Source organism: Lepidochelys kempii, chromosome 2 (genome assembly GCF_965140265.1).
Source record: "Lepidochelys kempii isolate rLepKem1 chromosome 2, rLepKem1.hap2, whole genome shotgun sequence".
Classification (NCBI taxonomy): Eukaryota; Metazoa; Chordata; order Testudines; family Cheloniidae; genus Lepidochelys; species Lepidochelys kempii.
The window spans coordinates 21415160-21437101 of NC_133257.1; the positions used below are offsets into that span (position 1 = coordinate 21415160).

The 21942-nt window shown below is 48.1% G+C and overlaps 1 protein-coding gene across 1 annotated transcript in view; it reads right to left on the reverse strand.

Moving 5' to 3' along the window:
- Positions 1–21942, reverse strand: part of NSMCE2 (NSE2 (MMS21) homolog, SMC5-SMC6 complex SUMO ligase) — a 187754-nt gene that overhangs the window by 164503 nt on the left and 1309 nt on the right. Inside the window, 1 exon segment of the mRNA XM_073330157.1 lies at positions 19700–19846. Within this exon segment, the coding sequence (XP_073186258.1) occupies positions 19700–19846 (147 nt within the window).

Consider the following 21942-nt stretch of genomic DNA (forward strand, 5'->3'; position numbering starts at 1 on the left):
TGACATTTGGCAGGAGGAGAGTCCTAGAGCTCCCGGAGCTGCCTTTTGCTGTCCCCATGAAATTCCACCTAGATTTGGTCAGGTGATGAAATCTCCATTTACAAATGCTCAGTAGAACTGTTTAGAGACTTGCTGCTAAAGTCTCCAAACATTTTATCTGCACTGACCTCCTATCTGCACTGAGCATGTTCCCCAGCACCACACATCTTCAGCTCCAGATATAATACTGCAGTAACAGCTGCCCCTTTAGTCAAAGACACTGATTCTCAACCTATTTACCATTGTGGGCCACATATGCAGCTCTCTCTGTGTTATGTGGGCCGCATGTACACAAAATCTATACTACGTGTATGGCTCTGAGAATGTCACATGGGCTGCAGATGTGTGCTGATTCGGCCGCAAGCTGCCCGCGTGTTGAGAACCATTGGTCTAAGAGATGAAATGCTGAGTTGGAAGCCAAGATTAGCCCAAGAATTCTAGTCTCAGCTGTTCTGATGGCTGTTAGTAATTCTGTGTACTTCACAGCCCTTCTTATTGAGCAAGGCCTCCTACCCTCACCTTGGGAATCCGACAAGCATATTTCCCTCAGTGAGGTAAGAGAGTTGCCACAAGGTCACTTCTGGCACAGCTGGGTATAGACCCCTGTCTCACAATATGCTGACCCAAGTCAGCTGATTACGGTACACCATTATCAAAGTGCTTGATCAAGGTTTAAGGCAGGTTTGCACCAGTGGAGTGACCTAAATTGATTTTAGCATATCAGAGAACCTGATCTAGTCTGCAAATATTTCATGTAGATGTCCTGCAGTGCTTTCTACCTACTGTGGCAAATTGCCGGCACTACTTTGATGGGTCTCTCCTCTGCTTCCCTCCAAACTGCTCTCTGCTCCAACACCAATCCACTCTGCTTCAACTCCTTCCCTTGTCTGATTGAAGTGGGGGGGGGGGTTTATCAGGTGACTGGCTTCAGGTGCTCTAAATAATTTATAGCAAACTTTCTTCCCTCTACAGGGAAAAAGGCTCCGTTCGAACCCTCTCCTGCTGCCCTCTGGCCTGGGCTTTCCTTGCTTTTTGCCCCTGCTTTAGTCCCCCGTCCCGCCCCCCCAACCGGGCCAGACACTTTTTCTTCGGTTTTTTTGTGGGATTTTTTTGCTGTTTTTCTTTGCTGCCGTTCGAGTGCTGGTCGGCTGCCAGCTTGCCTGCCAGCCCCCCCACGCCTGCCCTCGGACGCTGCTATTGCTTCAGCCGCAACCCCCGGAGGAGAGGAAAGGACTGCCGACCCGCTCCCCAGAGGAGGGGAGTGGACGCCCCCAGACCCAACCGTTTTGCTGTTTGTTTGTGGACCCAGAATTAATAGTCGTCTTATCTCTGCTTGGCATTTTTGGAATGCTCCACAAAGACCGGGAGAGAAGACAGCTGACAGAGACATCGCCCGGGGAAGCTACAAATCATCACGGAGGGGGCCGTAAGACTGAGTAACTTTTGAACTGTACTCTCGTGTGGGGGGAGTTTGACTGCATTTTTACTGCGTTTGTGCGGGGCACAGGGGGTGTGGCACGGAGCTGCCCCCTGATCCATTGGTGCCCCCCCCAACACTACTACAACCGTCAAGGCCCCCCCGCTGGCAACCTGCCATCTGCCTCTAGCCTCAACTGCTTGCTTTGAATTCCATCATCCGGACCAGACAACAGCTGACCAAACGAGACTCTTTGGATAAACGCGCGTGGGTCCGCGTTGCCCACCCCCGGACTGCCCACACCACAGTTTGCCCCTACTACCTGACCCCAACTCCTGTTTCCTTCCCCTGTCCAGTCCGACCCATTTGGCCCCCCTCACCTGCAGCCCAACAGGGAGAAGTGGTTAATCTGCTTCCCCCTCCTCCTTCTGGTGTCTCCCCGTCTCTCCCTGCTCACGATGGCGGGGAATGAGAGGGGTGAGGACCCCCTAACAACCTCAGTGGCCCCTCCCCCACCTACCCCCCTGCCCAAGCCCCCTTCCCCACCACTGCTGCCAAAACACCTGCCACCACCCCCACTGGGGCATCGGCAGCCGGAGGCACCGGGGCGACTATTACCGCTGCTACGCCCACCGCCCCCCCAGATTCTAGGAAAGCCCCCCTGGTTAGTTGGAAAGGCCAGGGTGCAAAGAAGGGGAAGGGCCCCGCCACAACCACCAAGCCCTCCATGGCAGAGGCTGCCCCCACCGCTGTGGCCTCATCATCGACCATGGCATCCCTCCCTGCTGTTCCCTCCACCAGCTCTGCGAGCGTCCCTCCCCCGGCCCCCAGGGCGTATGCCCAGGCGGAGGCACCCGGCACCCTCCCCCCCCCCGCCTGCCGCCTCGTCATCTCGCCCACCCACCGCCTCTGCTACCATCAATAGCGGCCGAGGCCCCTTTCCCACCATGACCAGGAAGCATGGCGTCCGTTGCCTCCTGGTGCCCGTCTCGCCCCACGTGGAGACATACGTGCAGGCGTTGGTGAGGGTGGAAGGACCCACAGCTATTGTGGCGGCCTCCAAAATGTACGGGAAGGTCGTCTTTTTCTTAGCATCAGAGGCTGCCGCCCAGGAGGCAGTGGAGAAGGGCCTGGCGGTGGGGGGGGGGGGTGTTTGTCCCCCTGGAGGCGCTAGAAGACCTGGGCGTCCGCCTACTCCTGATCTCCGTCCCTCCTTTTCTCCCAATGCCGCCCGGTTACCCGCTCTCTCCACCCTGGGGAAAACCGTTTCCGTCATCAGCCCTCTCCCGTTGGGCTGCAAGGACCCCATCCTCCGTCACGTCTTTTTGTTCCGCCGGCAAGTGCAGCTTCTACTGCCGCCGCGTGACGGAGAGGCGCTCGAGGGGTCCTTCCTAGTCCCCTACCAGGGAGCCCGCTATCGGGTCTACTATTCCACAGGAGAGCCCCGGTGCTACCTCTGCCAATCAGCGGGGCATGTCCGAAGAGACTGCCCCTTGGCCCGGCGGGGAGGGGCACCAGAGACTCCCGAGACCCGGCAGGACATCGGCTCCGTCGTTGCCGGCGCCTCTGGCCGCCCAACATCTGAAACCATCTCTCCTCCTGCTCGATCCACCGCTGCTCCTGCCCGAGCCCAAGAGACACCTCCCCTACAATGCCCAGACGAGCGAGGGAGCCCCGCCCTTGCTGTTAACAATCCAGCAGAGCCTATGGAGGAGAGTGCAGCAAACATATTACCGGGCATAGGAGAGGGTCCGCCCCAAGCAGAACCGCCCCTCCCTCTCATGTTGCCTCACCGTTACCCCCCCGAGCCTCTGAACCATCGCCTCTGCCCCCCGACACGACCCCTGCTAACCAGCCCCCAGACGATGCTATGGAGGGCTGGACCCTAGTCCAGGGAAAGTGAGGCAAGCGGAAAGCTCGAGCTCCGCTGCACCCACCCGATGCGGAGGCCCCCCGGAAGACCAGGAAGGGAGGCACTGACACTGAGCCTTCCGCTATGCCCACTAGAGAGATCCATCCGCCGGTGTCAGGAAGGGAAGACAAAATAGCACTGGAAGGCTCCATGGGAGACCCTCCCCTCCAAGACCCCTGAGGAAGCCCCTTCTGCCCGAATATAACCCAAACCGCCCGCAAACCCTGAAGCGACCATCGTAGCGGGCGCCAGAGGGGAGTCCCCCCGGGGTGGCAGAAGATGACCTTTCCTCCATGTATGAGGAGATTGAGGCCCTAGGTTTGACCCCGGTCACCCAGGGAGAGAATGATCTACTGCCGGCTGGCCTCGATCTGGGCAACCTTACCCCAGTCCCCCTTTCCCCATGCTCCCTCCCCCTAACCGCCTTCCTGGGCGAGCACCCTGCAGAAGGTGGTCCACCACCTGAAGTCATGGCTGCCAAATCTACCACAGAGCCTGCGCCTAGCATCACTGGGAGCCCCCTCCCCACCCCCTTAACCCTCGAATCTGTTCGGGAAGCACCCTCTCAGCTGCTTGCCTCCCGAAGCCCAGAGCCTCGCCTCTGCCCCCACCTCCACCCCTGTCCCTGCCCAATCCACCTCTTCCTGCAATGCTATTGCCGCCCCTGGGGTTATTTCTTTCCCGTTTTTTGCGGATCCCCCCAAGGAGCAGTTTTTGCATTTTCCTGCCGCGACCCATTAGGAGCTGCAATTTTCCCTCCGCCATCCTCTTCTACCCCAAGGCTTGAGACGGACCTAATAACTTTAGCCTGTCAGACGCCCCGTCGGTGGTCTGCACCCTGCCTACCCGCCTCAGCGGACCACGAGGCTGCACCAAGAGCCCCACCAGGGAATAACCCGGAAATCGCAACCCCACCCCCCCATGAGCTGCGAAAAGCATTGCAACAGTTTTTAGAAGACATCCGTGGCTCCCGCAACAGGGTACAGCTAGCTCTCCAGTTATGGGGGGACTTTGATCACATCCTCCAGGCCACAAGGGCCCTTATAAAGGAGGGTAAAGGGAAAGGAAGGCATGGTGCCGCGGCCTACGGGCGGGCCCGCAGCTTCCGTGACGATTTACTCACTTATGGGATGGGTCACGGATTGTTGTGCGACCCGCCGGGGGCTGCAAACACCCCCGCCAACAAGGAACCCCCACTCCCCCGCATGACGCCCCTCATTATTGCAACTTTGAACATCAGGGGCTATAGGATGGCTCTCCACAGGTCCCAGGTGCTCGCTTACCTTCGGGAAGGGGGGTACTCTGTGGTTTTCCTGCAGGAGACCCATATGGATCTGACCGCCAAGGACAGCTGGCGGCTGGAGTGGAAGGACAGGGTCTACTTCAGCCACTTCACGATTCGACAAGCTGGAGTGGCGACCCTGTTCTCCCCCAACCTATGGCCCGAGGTGCTAGGGGTCACTAAGGCCGTGCCGGGCCACCTGCTGCAGCTCCGAGTCCGTATGGAGGGGCTCGTGGTCAACCTTGTTAACATCTATGCCCCGACAACGAGCTCGAAGAGGCCGCAATTCTATCAGCGGGTGTCTGACTTCCTCGGCATCCTAGATTCTCACGAGTGCTTAGTCCTGGGAGGGGACTTTAACACCACCCTTGAGGAACAGGACCGCTCAGGGGCCGAGCTGAGCCCGGCCGCTGCGAACATTCTCCGAGAAATAGTTGAACATCACCCCCTAGTGGACGTCTGGCGTGACCACCACCCAGATGACACTTCCACGTTCACCTTTGTCTGGGTGGAGGCCCATCAGTCACACCACTCTCAGTTGGACCATATTTATTTATCCTGTTTCCATCTTTCACAGGCCCACTCCTCCAACATTCAGCCGGCCCCATTTTCCAACCATCATCTAGCCACCATAATGGCCTCCCTCCGTGCAGAGAGGTTGGGGCCGGGGCCGGCCTATTGGCACTTTAACAACAGCCTGTTGGACGATGAGGGCTTCGTGACGTCCTTCCGGGAGTTTTGGCTGGCCTGGCGAGAGCAGTGGCGTGCCTTTCCCTCGGCGTGGCGATGGTGGGACCTAGGGAAGGTGCGCGCCAAGCTCTTCTGCCGTGACTACACTCAGGGCACCAGCCGACGGAGAAATGCGACGATAGAGCAGTTGGAACGGGAGGTCTTAGAGATGGAGAGGCGCCTGGCCGCCAACCCCGAGGACCCATCCCTCTGCGGAGCGTGCCGGGAGAAGCGGGAGGAGCTCTGGGCCCTTGAGGACCACCGGGCCCGAGGTGCCTTCGTTCGGTCCCGCATCCACCTCCTTCGGGAGATGGATCGCGGCTCCCGCTTCTTCTATGCCCTGGAGAAAACGAGGGGGGCCAAGAAACACGTCACCTGCCTTCTTGCGGAAGACGGCACCCCCCTCACGGATCCGGAGGAGATGTGTAGAAGTCACGGGCCCTCCCACACAAGCCTTTTCTCCCCGGATCCGACCGATCCTGGAGCTTGCGGGGTGCTCTGGGAGGAACTCTCCACAGTCAGCGTGGGCGACCGAGACTGGCTAGAGCTGCCCCTCACCCTGGCCGAGTTCTCAGAAGCCCTCCGTCGCATGCCCACCAATAAATCTCCGGGCATGGACGGGCTGACCGCAGAGTTTTGCCGCACGTTCTGGGACATCCTCGGCCCAGACCTAGTCACTGTCTGGGCTGAGTCCTTGCAGAGCGGGGTCCTCCCTCTGTTGTGCAGGCGAGCGGTGCTCGCCTTGCTGCTGAAGAAGGGGGACCTCCGCGATTTACGAAACTGGCGTCCCGTCTCACTCCTTAGCACAGATTACAAAATCGTAGCGAAAGCAATCTCACTGCGGCTAGGGTCCGTGATGGCGGACCAGACCTATACTGTCCACCCAGACCAGACCTATACTGTCCCGGGTCACAGCATTTTTGACAACCTAATTCTAGTCAGAGACCTTTTGGAACTCGGGCAAAGAGATGGTCTGTCGTTCGCCCTCCTGTCTCTTGATCAGGAGAAGGCGTTCGATAGAGTAGACCATGGGTACCTCCTGAGCACTCTGCAGGCGTTTGGATTCAGACCTCAGTTTGTGAGTTTTCTCTGGGTGCTGTATGCCTCCGCGGAGTGTTTGGTTAGGCTCAATGGACCCTGACTGAACCGGTCAGCTTCGGGCGAGGAGTGCGGCAGGGGTGCCCACTCTCGGGCCAGTTGTACACTCTGGCGATCGAACCTTTCCTCTGTCTCCTCCGCAGGAGGATGACAGGGTTGGTGCTGCGGGAGCCGGAGCTGCGGCTGGTCCTGTCGGCGTACGCCGATGACGTACTCCTCGTGGTCCAGGACCCGGGCGACTTGGCGCGAGTGGAGGCATGCCAGGCCATCTATTCCGCAGCTTCCTCCGCCCGAGTCAACTGGGTCAAGAGCTCTGGCTTGGTGGTGGGGGACTGGCGGCAGGTAAGCTTCAGACCATCCGGTGGAGTGCGGGTCCACTGCTCTATCTCGGCGTTTACCTTTTCACCACGCACCCTTCCCCGCCGGAGCACTGGCAAAATTTAGAGGGCGGGGTGATAGAGCGGATCCGGAAATGGACGAGGCTACTCCGATGTCTCTCCCTCCAAGGGAGAGCACTGGTGCTTAACCAACTAGTCCTGTCCACGCTCTGGTACCAGCTCAACACCCTGGCCCCAGCCCCAGGTTTCCTGACCCATCTCCGGAGATTGATTATAGAGTTCTTTTGGTCAGGAATGCACTGGGCCCCTGTTGGAGTTCTTCATTTACCCCTGAAGGAAGGAGGGCAGGGCCTGAAGTGTCTGTACGCTCAGGTCCGCGTTTTCCGCCTCCAGGCCCTGCAGAGGCTCCTTTATAGTGCAAGTAGTTCGGCGTGGAGCACACTGGCGCACGCCTTCCTGCGCCGCTTCCAAGGGCTCCGATACGACTGGCAGCTCTTTTATCTTTGTCCGAGAGGTTTTCCGCGAGACCTCTCCGGGCTGCCGGTCTTCTACCAGGACCTCCTCCGGACCTGGAAACTGTTTCTAACTACCAGGTCCATGGCGGCCACCGTGGGAGCAGATCTCCTCACGGAGCCCCTGCTACACAATCCCCAACTCCGTGTGCAGGTGGCGGAGTCCCGCTCGGTGTGCCAGAGGTTGGTCCTGGCGGAAGTCACGAGGGTCGGAGACCTCCTGGACTATGACCGGAGAGACTGGCTGGATCCCCTGACGCTCGCTCGGCGCCTGGGGCTCTCCAGCCCTCGTACCCCCCAGGCTCATACTTCAGGAGGTGAAGGCCGCCTTGACCCCTGCTGCTCGGGCTTATGTCAACCAAGCCTTGCGCAAGGGCGCACCCCGCCCATCCTCTACCCCAGGCCCGCCGGACCTTTCCATTGGGCCCCTACCGTGCCGATCCCAACAAACCCCTCACCCTTTCACTGCAAGCTGACTGCATGAACTGCAGCTGGTCAGTTTTCAGATTGCATCACGGAATTATTTATACACACTCACGCTTCATACCCTTCACGCCCACACCCTGGTGTTCCGCCCCGATACAAAGTGGTGGGACCTCCTGCCACCCTTGGAGGGTGAGCAACCTCGGTGGGCCAGCCTGTATTCCACCTTGGTCCCGAGGCCCGTCGGGGACATCAGTTGGCAGCTCCTTCACGGAGCTGTGAGCACGGGCGTGTTTTTGACATGGTTTACCCCCATCCCGGATACTTGCCCTTTTTGTAATGTGAGGGAAACCCTGGCGCACGTATATTTAGAGTGTGCCAGATTGCAGCCCCTTTTCCGGCTCCTCACAAATATTCTATTGAGCTTTTGGCTTCATTTCTCCCCTCACCTTTTTATCTATACACTCCCCATCCGTGGCCCCACAAAGTCGCGAGACCTCCTGGTTAACCTCCTCCTAGCCTTGGCTAAAACAGCCATTTATAAAACCAGAGAGGGGAGGTTGGCCCATGAAGCGTCCTGCGATTGTAGGGCCTTTTTCCGATCCTCAGTACATTCACGTATCCGGGCGGAGTTCCTCTGGGCGGCATCCACCGACTCCCTTGACGCCTTCGAGGAGCGGTGGGCACTGTCCGGGGTTCTCTGCTCGGTGACCCCGTCCGGTTCCCTCCGTCTGACCCTTTAATTGAGGGGAAGAGCGAGAGACGCCAGCCCCAGCCGTTGCCGCTGTGGATACCATCATTACTGTCATCTAGGAGGGGTCCTATAATACATGGGTGTCTACCCCCCCCACCCCTAATCCGCCCACCCTGCAGCCGTGCCCATCTTGCCAGGCACTCTCAGGAGAGGGATAATCGGTGACACTGGGCGCGGCCCTAGGTAACTCAAGGGGGTGGAAGACCACGAGTGTCGAGGAAGCCCCACCGCTCTGGGCCCAGGCTAGCCTGAACACTTCTCCCTCCTGAAAGCTGCTGTGTTATACCTTCTGTTTGCGTTGTTTTGTTGCATAGTTTGTTTTGTTTCCTTTGGTAATTCTTGTAAGTGTTACAAATAAACTTCTTTTCTGTTTCCAAAAAAAACAAACAAACAAACAAAAAAAAAACCCACCACCTTCCCTGTTACCTTACCTAGAGAAAAGGGACCTACTTAACCTGGGGCTAATATATCTGCCTTTTATCACTCTCAAGTAGCCATCTGGCCTGACCCTGTCATAAGTAGTTCATATAATTGAGACCAGTGTTAAGACAATGTCAAGTAAAAAAAAAAATGAAGCAAATTCTGCTTTCAATTACACTGGTGTAAACACAAAGTAAATCAGTTTACATGAACAGAATTACTCTAGATTTATGCTGACATAAATGACAGAAGAATCTAGACCCATCATTTAAAAAAGTAAGCTTTTTCATCTGATACTCAAACATATTAGAGAGACAAGGTGGGTAAGGTAATATATTTTATTGAACCAACTTCCATTGGTGAAAGAGACTAGCTTTTGAGCTACACAGAGCTCTTCCTGTGTAGCTTGTCTCTTTCACCAATAGAAGTTGGTCCAATAAAAGGTATTACCTTAACCACTTTGTCTCTTTAACATCCTGGGATTGACATAGCTACAACAACACTGCATACTCAGAACATATTAGTTTATTAAAATGGAAATAGGTTTTTGTAAGTTTTATGTAGTTTACATTTGCATAGCACTGAGCTAAAGCAATGAAAATACCATAGACTAGAAAAGGAGTACTTGTGACACCTTAGAGACTCACCAATTTATTTGAGCATAAGCTTTCGTGAGCTACAGCTCACTTCATCGGATGCATACTGTGGAAACTGCAGAAGACATTATATACACAGAGACCATAAAACAATACTTCCTCCCACCCCACTCTCCTGCTGGTAATAGCTTATCTAAAGTGATCACTCTCCTTGCAATGTGTATGATAATCAAGTTGGGCCATTTCCAGCACAAATCCAGGTTTTCTCACCCTCCGCCCCCCCACACACAAACTCACTCTCCTGCTGGTAATAGCCCATCCAAAGTGACCACTCTCTTTACAATGTGTATGATAATCAAGGTGGGCCACTTCCAGAACAAACCTGGATTTGTGCTGGAAATGGCCCAACTTAATTATCATACACATTGTAAGGAGAGTGATCACTTTAGATAAGCTATTACCAGCAGGAGAGTGGGGTGGGAGGAAGTATTGTTTCATGGTCTCTGTGTATATAATGTCTTCTGCAGTTTCCACAGTATGCATCCAATGAAGTGAGCTGTAGCTCACGAAAGCTTATGCTCAAATAAATTGGTTAGTCTCTAAGGTGCCACAAGTACTCCTTTTCTTTTTGCGAATACAGACTAACATGGCTGTTACTCTGAAACCATAGACAAGTTGGCTTCATGCTTATTCATAATTAGTTTCTAGCAAATTTCACTTCCAGATACTTTGCCTGCTACGGCCCCCATCGAGCCAAGCACTTGAACATGTGCTCAACTTTAAATGCTTGAGTGGTCCACTATCTTCAATGAATGCTTAAGATTTAGCACATGCTTAAATGTAGCCTCAGTCCAGAGAAAGAGTCCATATGACAGCACTATGACTGTACAGAAGAAACAGTGGAACTGACTATACATAGTTTTCCATTGTGTTTGTGTGGGTCTTTTATACAGCAACAGAAGAGCAAAAAACATTAAAAAACAAAAGAAAGGAAAATGTGACTTTTGAACAATAAAAATTGCCAGGAGGATCAGGGGTGGGTGTAGAGCTTGACACTACTTTTAACTCTCTCTCACACACACACACACACTAGATTTCAAAATAATGTGTCCCTTTAATATTCGTTTGATAGAAACTTGTTTTTACAAGTCTAAATATGTTGTCTGAACTAGCTGACAGGGACTGTCTATTTTGTCTCTTTAACAACATCAAGGACATTGCCAGTGCTATGACACCAAATCTGCCAATGCTCACACACGCGAGTAATCTTTAATCACAACAGCAGCTTCACTGAAGTCAATGGTACTATTCACATAAGCAGAAGGTTTGCAAAATTAGTGCTTTAATATTATTCTTTACTCATATTAGAGTAGCTCTAACCAGGCTTAGTGCTGCATGCTAGATGCCACATAAATTCATAAATTGCAATAAATGTCCTGAATAATTAATAATAGTGATTTGTTTCTTTCAGTAAACATTTATGTAGGATTGAAAGAAAGTTCAGATGGATTTAAATGCACTGGGGGACTGAGCAGCAGAATGGCTAATGAAATTTTACATGACTGATGTAATGCTCATTGCCAAAACAGTCTAAGCATCTAATGTATCAGATGGACTCAAACTGTGGGCTTCTCAGAGGAAACAGCCTTAGGAGTCCTCATTCACATAGCTTGATGAGGAGCTCCCAGAGTGCAGCAGTAGTTAGGAAAGCAAAGTAATGCTCAGATGCACCAAGGAGAAAAAAAAAGATACAAAATGTGTAATCCTGAATGTTTAAATTCTTGAATGACTCATGAAGATTTTATATGTTGTTTAGATACTGTTGTTCTTTTGCTTCTGATTACTGGGTGTAAGCAGATCTCTTTACTACAACACAATAAATAATAATACTTTGTACTTCTGTAGTATCTTCCACTGGGATTCCCAAAGTAATTCACAAACGTTAAAAAATTAGGCTCAAACCTACGAAGACCTATGCACCTGCTTAACTTTAAACTGTGCGTAGTTCCTAGTTCCACTTAGCTCAACAGAACCGGTCAAGTGAAGCAGGTGTCTTTGCAGGATTAAGGTCTTACTCCTCACAATCAGGGATTTCCCATGTACACCCTCCTGAACTCCTCCACCAGCCCTGCCCCAGTTACATGCAGTGTCAACTAGTTACATCATTGCAGTGTTGCCAGTTCAGTCATTTTTCAACCTTCCCCTGTCAAATTTGAACACCCCCTCTAATTTCAGTTCCTGGGGAAGACTCTGCTCACAATACACATTTGAAGAAGTTGAAATATTATTCTATTCTGCAGATAGGGTAACTGAATCACAGAAAAGTAAAGTGAACTTTCCAAAGGTTATACAGAAACAGATCTTCTAAATCACACTTTTCCTGTACACAAGATCATCCTTCCCTACATATGGGGCCAGATTATCAGCAGGTATATATCACCACAGCTTCAAAGGAACTGCTCCTATCTCTTTCCCAGATTGCGCATTCCAATGTATAGTACAGTGTGAACTGTGCTTAAATTTCAATAAAGTTATATATTGTAAGAGATATAAAAAAAGTCTATCTAACAATGGAAAACACCCCCACTGGAATCCTATGACCAATCAGGCTACTTCAACTTGTGAAAGACTTAGCGGAGAGTAAAAGATGGATAAAACTTTGGTATGGAACTTACATGTGCAAAGAGGTTACAAGAACTTGAAATGTCTAGCCTAAAACCCTCAAGCATGTGTCCTTGTAAAGTTACAGCCCCACCCCAGTTAATTCTGAACAGAGCTAAGTGTTTGTTATTACAGAGACTGTACTGAAGAATCTTAAAGACAGATTTTGCAAAGGGCCTCAAAGGGAATAAAGTAAACTATTGCAGCTTAACCCGATATTTGTGCCGACCAGCAGCCATGTTATCTTGTCTCATGAACCTGTTATATCTCACAAGCTAAGCAGAGATGGGCTCGGTCCGTATTTGGATGAGAGATACCCTGAAGGAAATGTAGGTGCTATGGGGAAGTAGCAATTTCAATTCAGCTGGTGGCAATCACAATATGGGATTAGACAGCTCTGTATTGCTCTTGTGCCATCCTTCAGATGAGACATCAAACCAAAGCTCTGACTGCTCATGGTCATGAAAGAAACAGGGGCTCCTATTATAAAAGTAAGCACATTAACCCTACTGTCCTGTCTGAAATTCCAAACTCAGGTAACTGCACTCTTCCTATATAGGATGTCTTCTATTGTTCCAATCGGACATGGTACTTTACTTTTTCTGTCTTAAATTGTTGTGTAGTTATTGTGTGTTGTTAAGCAACTGTCATGATGCACCCAAAGAGTGGCTTCATTTCAGTGGTGGAATAAGTAATTCCTACCTCTCTTATCTACCTCACAGGGAGTTGTGAGGCTAACTAATACTTGTGAAGTGCTTGAGGTCCTCTGAAGACAGTCAAAAACAAAGGACTATTAAGATTAGTACAATCTGTTGAATATCCTGTCAGTTCATACTCCCTAGTCTGGCACCTTTTCCCATCAGCAGCTTTTTCGATTCAACAAATAGCTACACTCCCATTTCATTCAACATAAGGTCACTACTATCTATTTATATAGCTGCTAACTCCACTTCATGCAGTGTGGATACCACAGCTCCCATATGAAGAATAAAGAGCTTTTCCCAGGTTGGGTATGGATTTTTCCCAAAAAGCTATGGCAGGTCAGAGGTGAGGGCCATCACAGAGGCATGGGGAGGAGCTGGTTTCTTTCCATTTTGTTTTGTAATAATATTGCTTACACCTTGCCCACGCCTTCCCCCTCGCAAGTTATGGTGGTTGTTTTTTACTCCATTTGAACATTGACATCTGTTTCACAACTTCCACTCATGAGAAAAGAAAAAAGAAAAAAAAAAGGAAAATAGAAAAAGGAACAAAGCTGTCTGGTTTCCAACACATTCCGCGGGGAAAGGAGGGAGAACACTGCAAATGCAACTAACAAATGTAAAAAAGAAATAGTTCAGAATGTTAATCTGCAGTAATTGACACTACTTGGTTGGGGGAAGGAAGAAATGCTCAAGACCGGCATAGGATAAAAGCATTTTAGATTCATCAAAGACAATTTACACTTTAAAGATTACTAATGCACTCTGGACTTGGAAACATATGCTTGTTCTCATGTTCTTTTGCAAATCACTGCTTTATCATCTTTAAAAAAACGAAAAAAAAAAAACCACACAGCATGAACTCATCAAAGTAACAGTCATATTTCTGTAGAAAATATGCCCGGTACATCCCTAGCATTAATGTCTTAAACTAGTTATAATACACTTATTGCTGTAAAATTAGAAGTTAGTATGTTACTGTTTTAGTTCCAGGTTCGAAGAACAGTACTGCATATAGTATAAACAGTGTGCCTGATGGTAAGTATTTGCAGAGTCAGGCCCTTAAAAGCATTTTATTCCTGAAAGTTGTCAGCAGCCTTCAGCACCAAACACCCTTTATATATCAAATTCTGCACTCAAGCACAATACGCAATGCAATGCCCTGTTGAAAAAAACTGACACAGCTTACTCTCATGTATTTCAGGATAGTACTTGGCCTTTGGTACATATGTGCAAAAAACCTAAACTGATGTCAACATCAAAACAAGATGTTCTAATAAAACCACACACACACACACACACACTTCTGCTTGGTTGGGAAGAATCAGAGGGGACTGAAACTATTTTTTCAATATAGGAAATAAAACTTATTAAACCAACTCAGCTCTGACAAAAAGACTGTTTGAATAACACATCCCTTTTATGCATGAAACAATGCTGGCTAAAAAGAATAGCCCAATTCCTTGTCCAAACAAGATCCAGAATAGTTTATTACAATTGTTACTTCTCTGAGGTGCTGTCAAGGTTCTTTCCCCACTCTGAACTCTAGGGTACAGATGTGGGTACCTGCATGAAAAACCTCCTAAGCTTATTTTTACCAGCTTAGATTAAAACTTCCCAAGGTACAAACTATTTTACCTTTTGCCCCTGGACTTTATTGCTGCCACCACCAAGCGTCTAACAGGGAAAGAGCCCGCTTGGAAACGTCTTCCCCCCGCTCAAAATCCTCCCAAACCCTACACCCCCTTTCCTGGGGAAGGCTTGATAAAAATCCTCACCAATTTGCATAAATGAACACAGACCCAAACCCTTGGATCTTAAGAACAATGAAAAAGCAATCAGGTTCTTAAAAGAAGAATTTTAACTGGAAAAAAAAGTAAAAGAATCACCTCTATAAAATCAGAATGGTAAATACCTTACAGGGTAATCAGATTCAAAACATAGAGAATCCCTCTAGGCAAAATCTTAAGTTTCAAAAAGACACAAAAACAGGAATATACATTCCTTTCAGCACAACTTATTTTATCAGCCATTTAAACAAAACAGAATCTAACGCATATCTAACTAGATTGCTTATTAGCCCTTTACAGGAGTTCTGACCTGCTCTGGTCCCAGCAAAAACAACACACAGACAGAGAGAACCTTTTGTTTCTCCCCCACCCCCTCCAGCTTTTAAATTATCTTGTCTCCTCATTGGTCATTTTGATCAGGTGCCAGCAAGGTTATCCTAGCTTCTTAACCCTTTACAGGTGAAAGGGTTTTTCCTCTGGCCAGGAGGGATTTAAAGGTGTTCACCCTTCCCTTTATATTTATGACAGGTGCATAAAATTTAAAGCCTACCCAAGCTGCAATTTCAGCAAAGAATCGACGCACTACTGAACATGCTGACTTCCATAATCACACCGAGTTCTGAGAGCATAAAGTAGGAGCTCTAAGGGCATATATTACTCTCCTAGAAATAGTACTTCACAGTAGTACTGTTCCATTGGAAATTAATTTTCTTTTTTTCTTCCTCAATTTGACTTTTTGATACTGTAGCCAAGGGGAGCTCGACTACACACTTGTTCATTTTATATTTTTGTAGATGTCAATCGAAAAAGGAAAAAAAGCTGTCTTTCAAGATCCTTTGTTCATTGGAACGTGCCCTATTCTGATCCAACATAGGGGAAGCACACTTCCCTTAACAATACACTTGGAAATTTAACTCTGCCCTTCACCACGTCCCACATCTTTCTCTGAACCTTTCAGAGTGATCTTAAGCCCAGCAAACCATTCCACAATCTTTAAGTGAAATATTAATGCAACTGAACATCTTACCATTACATTCAAGTCTGCAGAAAATGACCCCAAGTCAGGAATGAAATGCACAGAAAATACTTGCACAGGTGTACCATAAGCTAAATTAACAGTAACCATGTTATATTTTCATCATGTAAATGGCCTTGTGTGATAGATCAGTGTTAATAATAATAATACCTTGCTCTTATACAGGACTTTTCATCTGTAGATGTCAAAGCATTTTACAAAGGAGGTCAGTGTCATTAGCCCCATGTCACAGGTGAGGAAGCTGCAGCATACAGAATTGACATGACTTGCCCAAGATCACCCACCAGGCCAGTGGCAGAGCCAGGAATAGAACTCCTGAGTTCTAGTCCAGAGTGTTACATATAATTCATAATCACAGAATCGTAGGACTGGAAGGGACCTCGAGAGGTCATCATGTTGGATCATATTAAAGAAATTCTGTATTAAAAATCACAAATGAGTTTGATTCCCCATAGTTTCAATTCCAGGGTATTACTAATTAAGAGGTCTCTTGGTTTTTGGTACTGTTTCTCTCCCTCTGTGTGTGAAACTTGCAAGCTGCTAATTGTGTTAGTACATTCTAAGACAGAGTCTGTTCTCAAAGCAATTCACAGAGAGAGAGACTCAAAGCAATACTCTAACAACAGAAACAGCACCCAGAGACTCCCCACTCTTTTGTTGTATTAACAATTGTGATTAAAATAGAGATAGAGGATGTATGTGGATGGATGCTTGGTGTGGATAATAACTGAATGATCAGGGAGGTGCCAGCCTAAGAATCCAGTGTCCATCGGCTGAAGAAGGCGTCAAGTGGAAATAACCAGAGGACCCCCCGGAGGGCAGACTGGAATCCACCCAACAGCCTCAAGGATGGGAGAACCAAAGAACAAGATAACATCTTGGAGCCGTCAGGAATGTGCTATCTGCTGATTGATTCAGCAAGAGCATGATGAAGCAATTCCCATAGACTGGCATAGGAAGAAATTCCTATAAAAATAGACTCTAAAAAGTGAGAACTTTGGGGTCTGATTCTGCAAACCAACTTCCAGGAGCATCAGATGAGCATCTGACAAGGCCCTGCTCCCTCCTCATGTCCAGGCCACCTGGCCAGTGGCTTGGCATGAGCAACTCTAAGGCTGGTAACTAAGATAACAACCTTGCAGAACCTGTGTGTGTGGGTGTGTATGTGTGTGTGTGTGTGTTTGTATGAATGAATGTGTGAATAAATATGAGATTGAATGGAATGTTATAGCTATAACTAACTGCTTACTATGATTCTTTCTGTATTCACAATAAATGTGGTATTTTGCCTTTTTCCCTTTAATAAGATCCTGCTGGTTTTTATTTTATTGGTACAACAATCTAGTCCAGTCCTCTGCACTCATGGCAGGACCAAGTATTATCTAGACCAGGAATTGGTAACCTTTGGCATGTGGCCTGTCAAGGAAATCCGTTGGCGGGCCGGGACGCTTTGTTTACCTGCAGCGTCCGCAGGTTTCGGTCGATCACAGCTCCCACTGGCCACGATTCACCGTTCCAGGCCAATGGGAGCTGTGGGAAGCGGCAGCCAGCACATCCCTCAGCCCATGCCGCTTCCCGGATGGGCCATGCACCAAAGGTTGTGGATCCCTGATCTAGGCCATTCCTGACAAGTTTTTGTCTAACCTGCTCTTAAAAATGTCCAACGATGGAGATTCCACAACCTTCCTAAGCAATTTATTCCAGTGCTTAACCACCCTGACATTTAAGATGTGTTTCCTAATATCCAACCTAAACCTCCCTTGCTGCAATTTAAGCCCACTGATTCTTAACCTATCCTCAGAGGTTAAGAAGAACAATTCTTCTCCCTCCTCCTTTTATGTACTTGAAAACTGTTATGTCCCTTCTCAGTCTTCTCTTTTTCAGACTAAACAAACCCAAGTTTTTTAATCTTCCCTCATAGGTCATGTTTTCTAGGCCTTTAATCATTTTTGTTGCTCTTCTCTGGACTTTTTCCAATTTGTCCACATCTTTCCTGAAATGTGGCACCCAGAACTGGACACAATACTCCAGCTGAGGCCTAATCAGCACAGAGTAGAGTGGAAGAATTACTTCTTGTGTCTTGCTTACAACACTCCTGCTAATACATCCCAGAATGATGTTCGCTTTTTTTTGCAACAGTGTTACACTGTTGACTCATATTTAGTTTGTGGGCCACTGTGATCTCCAGATCCCTTTCTGCAGTACTCCTTCTTAGGCAGGCATTTCCCATTTTCCCATTCATATTTCACATTGTGCAACCTCAGGGCTGTTTTAACTTGTGCTGGCAATAACTGACTGTTAGGATATAGCTATTCAGGCCTGTCTGTAAAGGCCTATACTCTAAGACTTTAGGTGTATTCTTATCACTTAGCTAGTTATAGAGGTATAAAAGAAAGAATCAAAATCACTGTCTGCCAGTGTAAGGGCCTTCTCTTACTGTGACAGTCTGAGGCCCTGTTCTTAGGCTAAGGCCTTTGGCTAAGCAGCAGAGGCAGCCATAAGCTGGGAAGCGAATGGTCACATCCTCACATTCCAACCTAGTCACATTCAAATAAGGTGCTATTGGGCTGTTAGGAATACAATCCTGTCCTGATAATGCCTATCGCCTCCAGAGAAAGGGAAGTGCCTAGAAGATGGAAAAGGAAACTTAGTTTGATAGCATCCGGTCTGGCAAGAACTCACTTATCCATAGCTGGGATGTGAAATTCTCATTTCTTTGTTGTTCTATCACTGTAGTCCCCATTTCCCTACTGTTTGTCTGTATAATCTCTGTCTGGTTCTGTGATTGTTTCTGTCTGCTGTATAATTAATTTTGCTGGGTGTAAACTAATTAAGGTGGTGGGATATAATTGGTTAAATAATCATGTTACAATATGTCAGGATTGGTTAGTTAAATTTCAGTAAAATGATTGGTAAAGATATAGCGAAGCAGAACTCAAGTTTTACTATATAGTCTGCAGTCAATCAGGAAGCGTGTGGGTGGGGGAAATGGGAACAGGGAATGGGGAAATTGGAATCATGTTTAGCTAAGGGCAGGAATAGGAACTGGGACACAGGTAAGGCTCTGTGGTGTCAGAGCTGGGAAGGGGGACACTAAGGAAGGAAACTGGAATCATGCTTGCTGGAAGTTCACTCCAATCTCCATCAAATTGTTTGCACCTTTGGACTTCAGGTATTGTTGCTCTCTGTTCATGTGAGAAGGACCAGGGAAGTAAGTGGGTGAAGGAATAAGCCCCCTAACACTGACTACTAGGGGTCATTCTGAGCATCTGGGATTGCTGAAATGCCGTATTCTCTAGCACTTTCCCTCATACCCCAGCATGCCCCCTAAGTTGGGTAGAGATGGGGTGACACCAGAAGCAGAGGAATATAGGATGGGTTATACCAGTTTTACTCCAGCCATGGATTCCTGTATGCAAGGGGAATCTCTAGCTGCCTGTTTAAGCCAGCTTTTTGCTCCCTTTGCACTGCCAATGTAATGGGAATGACACACAGCTAAGAATCCTGTCCACTGTCTCTGACATGGTGGCTGGTTGAAAGGACTCTTAAATGTGCTATAAGTTGAGCACCCAAAATCACTAGTCACTTATGAAAATATCAGAACAAATACAAAGGAGCTACATTCGAACTCAGAGTCATTTTTTAATCAGTTTAGGATTTTTTGGATTGGTCTCCCTCCCCCCACTTTCTGCACTGCTAAATCTTCTGCAAAGCTGCAGAATAGCGAACACTGACATATAATTGGCCTTCTGTGGTACAAGAACTAGAGCATTGTTTTCTTGCTATTTATATTTCCATTCGGTTTATCTTTCAAGACAGGGAAGTGATTTAAATTATAACTCCCTAAAGTAGACAGGACAGTAGAAGCTGCTACTCTCTGTAAAGAAGCTGGATTTTTATTGCTTCCAGGCCCACATATGCATGCTTAGGACCGCCTATAACGTTCAAAGGTGATAATAAACAAGATAATGTACTCTAAACAATTACTTACTGCAATTTTCCACAAGGTCAAGAGCAACATTCGTAGCAATATCCATCCCAGTGTTTATGTATGACTGGCAGTTTTTCAGAGACGATAGAGAAGAATCCACACAATTGAACGAAATCACTGAACCCCCAGGCATCTTGAAATAATTCCCTTGGAAATAACAGAAAAGGGGTTTTAGAGATAAAGCGTTTGGAAAAAGAAACAGAAGTACAAATATACAACTTAAAGTCCCAACAGCTCTAATCACATGTTGAAGAGCAGGGGTGAAATCCTGGCCCCACTGAAGTCAATGGAAGCTTTGTCATTGACTCCACTGGAGCCAAGATTTCACCCCAGATACACCAAACATCTATGGTGCAATGCAGAACAGCATTATACTGCAGAAAGTGGCTTGTGGCTTTCATATTCTCGTGCACACTGTTTCACTAAAGGTAAAATGCCCACTGATTATAAGGGCTGTTCTGACAAACAGGCAGCCCTCAGAAGAAACAGACTAACAATTGTCACTTATTTAGAGACCATCAAACAAAGGACAGGACTCTGTCCCAAGAATGCATTCACTCGTAAAATTACCCAATTCCTACACTGGAAAAGAGTGATGTGTCTCTATTACCAAAAAGGTCACAAAAGTAACGCTGCAGCTCTACCACCAGCAGCCTAGCTCTCTCACTGATTCGCTGCCTTCCCTCTGTTGGTACATTGGCTGCCAAACCAGCTCCTAAGGGACTTTTCCCACCTGTAATGGGATTGCTTGCTCCTACAGTTACGCACCATTGCTCGTCTATAAGTTGTCTGTTTTCCAACCTGAAAAGTTCCAGTCTTTTTAATCTCTCCTCGTACGGAAACTGTTCCATACCCCTAATCATTTTTATTGTCCTTTTTTGTACCTTTTCCAATTCTAATATATCTTTTTTGAGATGGGGCAACTAGACCTGCATGCAGTATTCAAGATGTGCGTATATCATGGATTTATATAGAGGCATTAATATATTTTTGTCTTATTATTAAGGTTAAGATTTTGTCACAGAAATTTTTCATCAAAGTCACAGACAGATCACAGGCAATAAGCAAAAATTCACGGAAGCCAATAACCTGTTCATAGGGGAGGGGAACTGAACATTCCAAGCCCCATCAGGAGGGCAGGAGTGGCTGAGAGCTGCTTCAGCCCTCCCGCTGCAGCTGGGCTGATGCCAAAGAAGTCTCGGAGGTCCACTAAAGTTACGGAACCTGTGACCTCCATGACAGAATCATATCCTTACTTATTATCTATCCCTTTTCTAATGGTTCCCCAATTTGTGTGTCATCTGTAGGGCCCTACCAAATTCACGGCCATGAAAAACACATCACAGACCATGAAATCTGAGATCTCCCCCTGTGAAATTAGGTCTTTTTTTGTGCTTTTACCCTACACTATAAGGATTTCACAGGGGAGACCAGCGTTTCTCAAATTGGGGATCTTGACCCAAAAGAGAGTTGTGGGGGGGTTGCAAGGTTATTTTAGGGGTGTCACGGTATTACCACCCTTATTTCGGTGCTGCCTTCAGAACTGGACAACCAGAGAGCGACGGCTATTACCAGGCGCACAGCTCTGAAGGCAGCGCCCGGCCAACAGCGGCAAAGAAGTAAGGGTAGCAATACCATACCATGCCACCTTTACTTCCACACTGTTGACTTCAGAGCTGGGCGGCCAGAGGGTGGGGCTGCTGACTGAGGGCCCAGCTCTTGTGCTTTTACCCTACACCATACAGATTTCACAGGGGAGACCAGCGTTTCTCAAATTGGGGGTCTTGACCCAAAAGAGAGTTGCGGGGGGGGGTCACAAGGTTATTTTAGGGGTGTCACGGTATTACCACCCTTATTTCGGTGCTGCCTTCAGAGCTGGACAACCAGAGAGCAGCGGCTATTACCAGGCGCCCAGCTCTGAAGGCAGCACCCTGCCAGCAGCAGCACAGAAGTAAGGGCCCAGCAGCAGTGCAGAAGTAAGGGTAGCAGTACTGCAACCCCCTTACAATAACCATGTGACCCTTCCCCTCCCCGCACAACTCCATTTTGGGTCAGGCCCTCTACAATTACAACACTGTGAAATTTCAGATTTAAATAGCTGAAATCATGAAATTTACAATTTTTTAAATCCTATGACCATGAAATTGACCAAAATCGACTGTAAACTTTATCAGTGATGATTTTAGGTTTTCTTCCATGTCATAGATAAAAATGTTAAATAGCACAGAGCCAAGAACCACTCC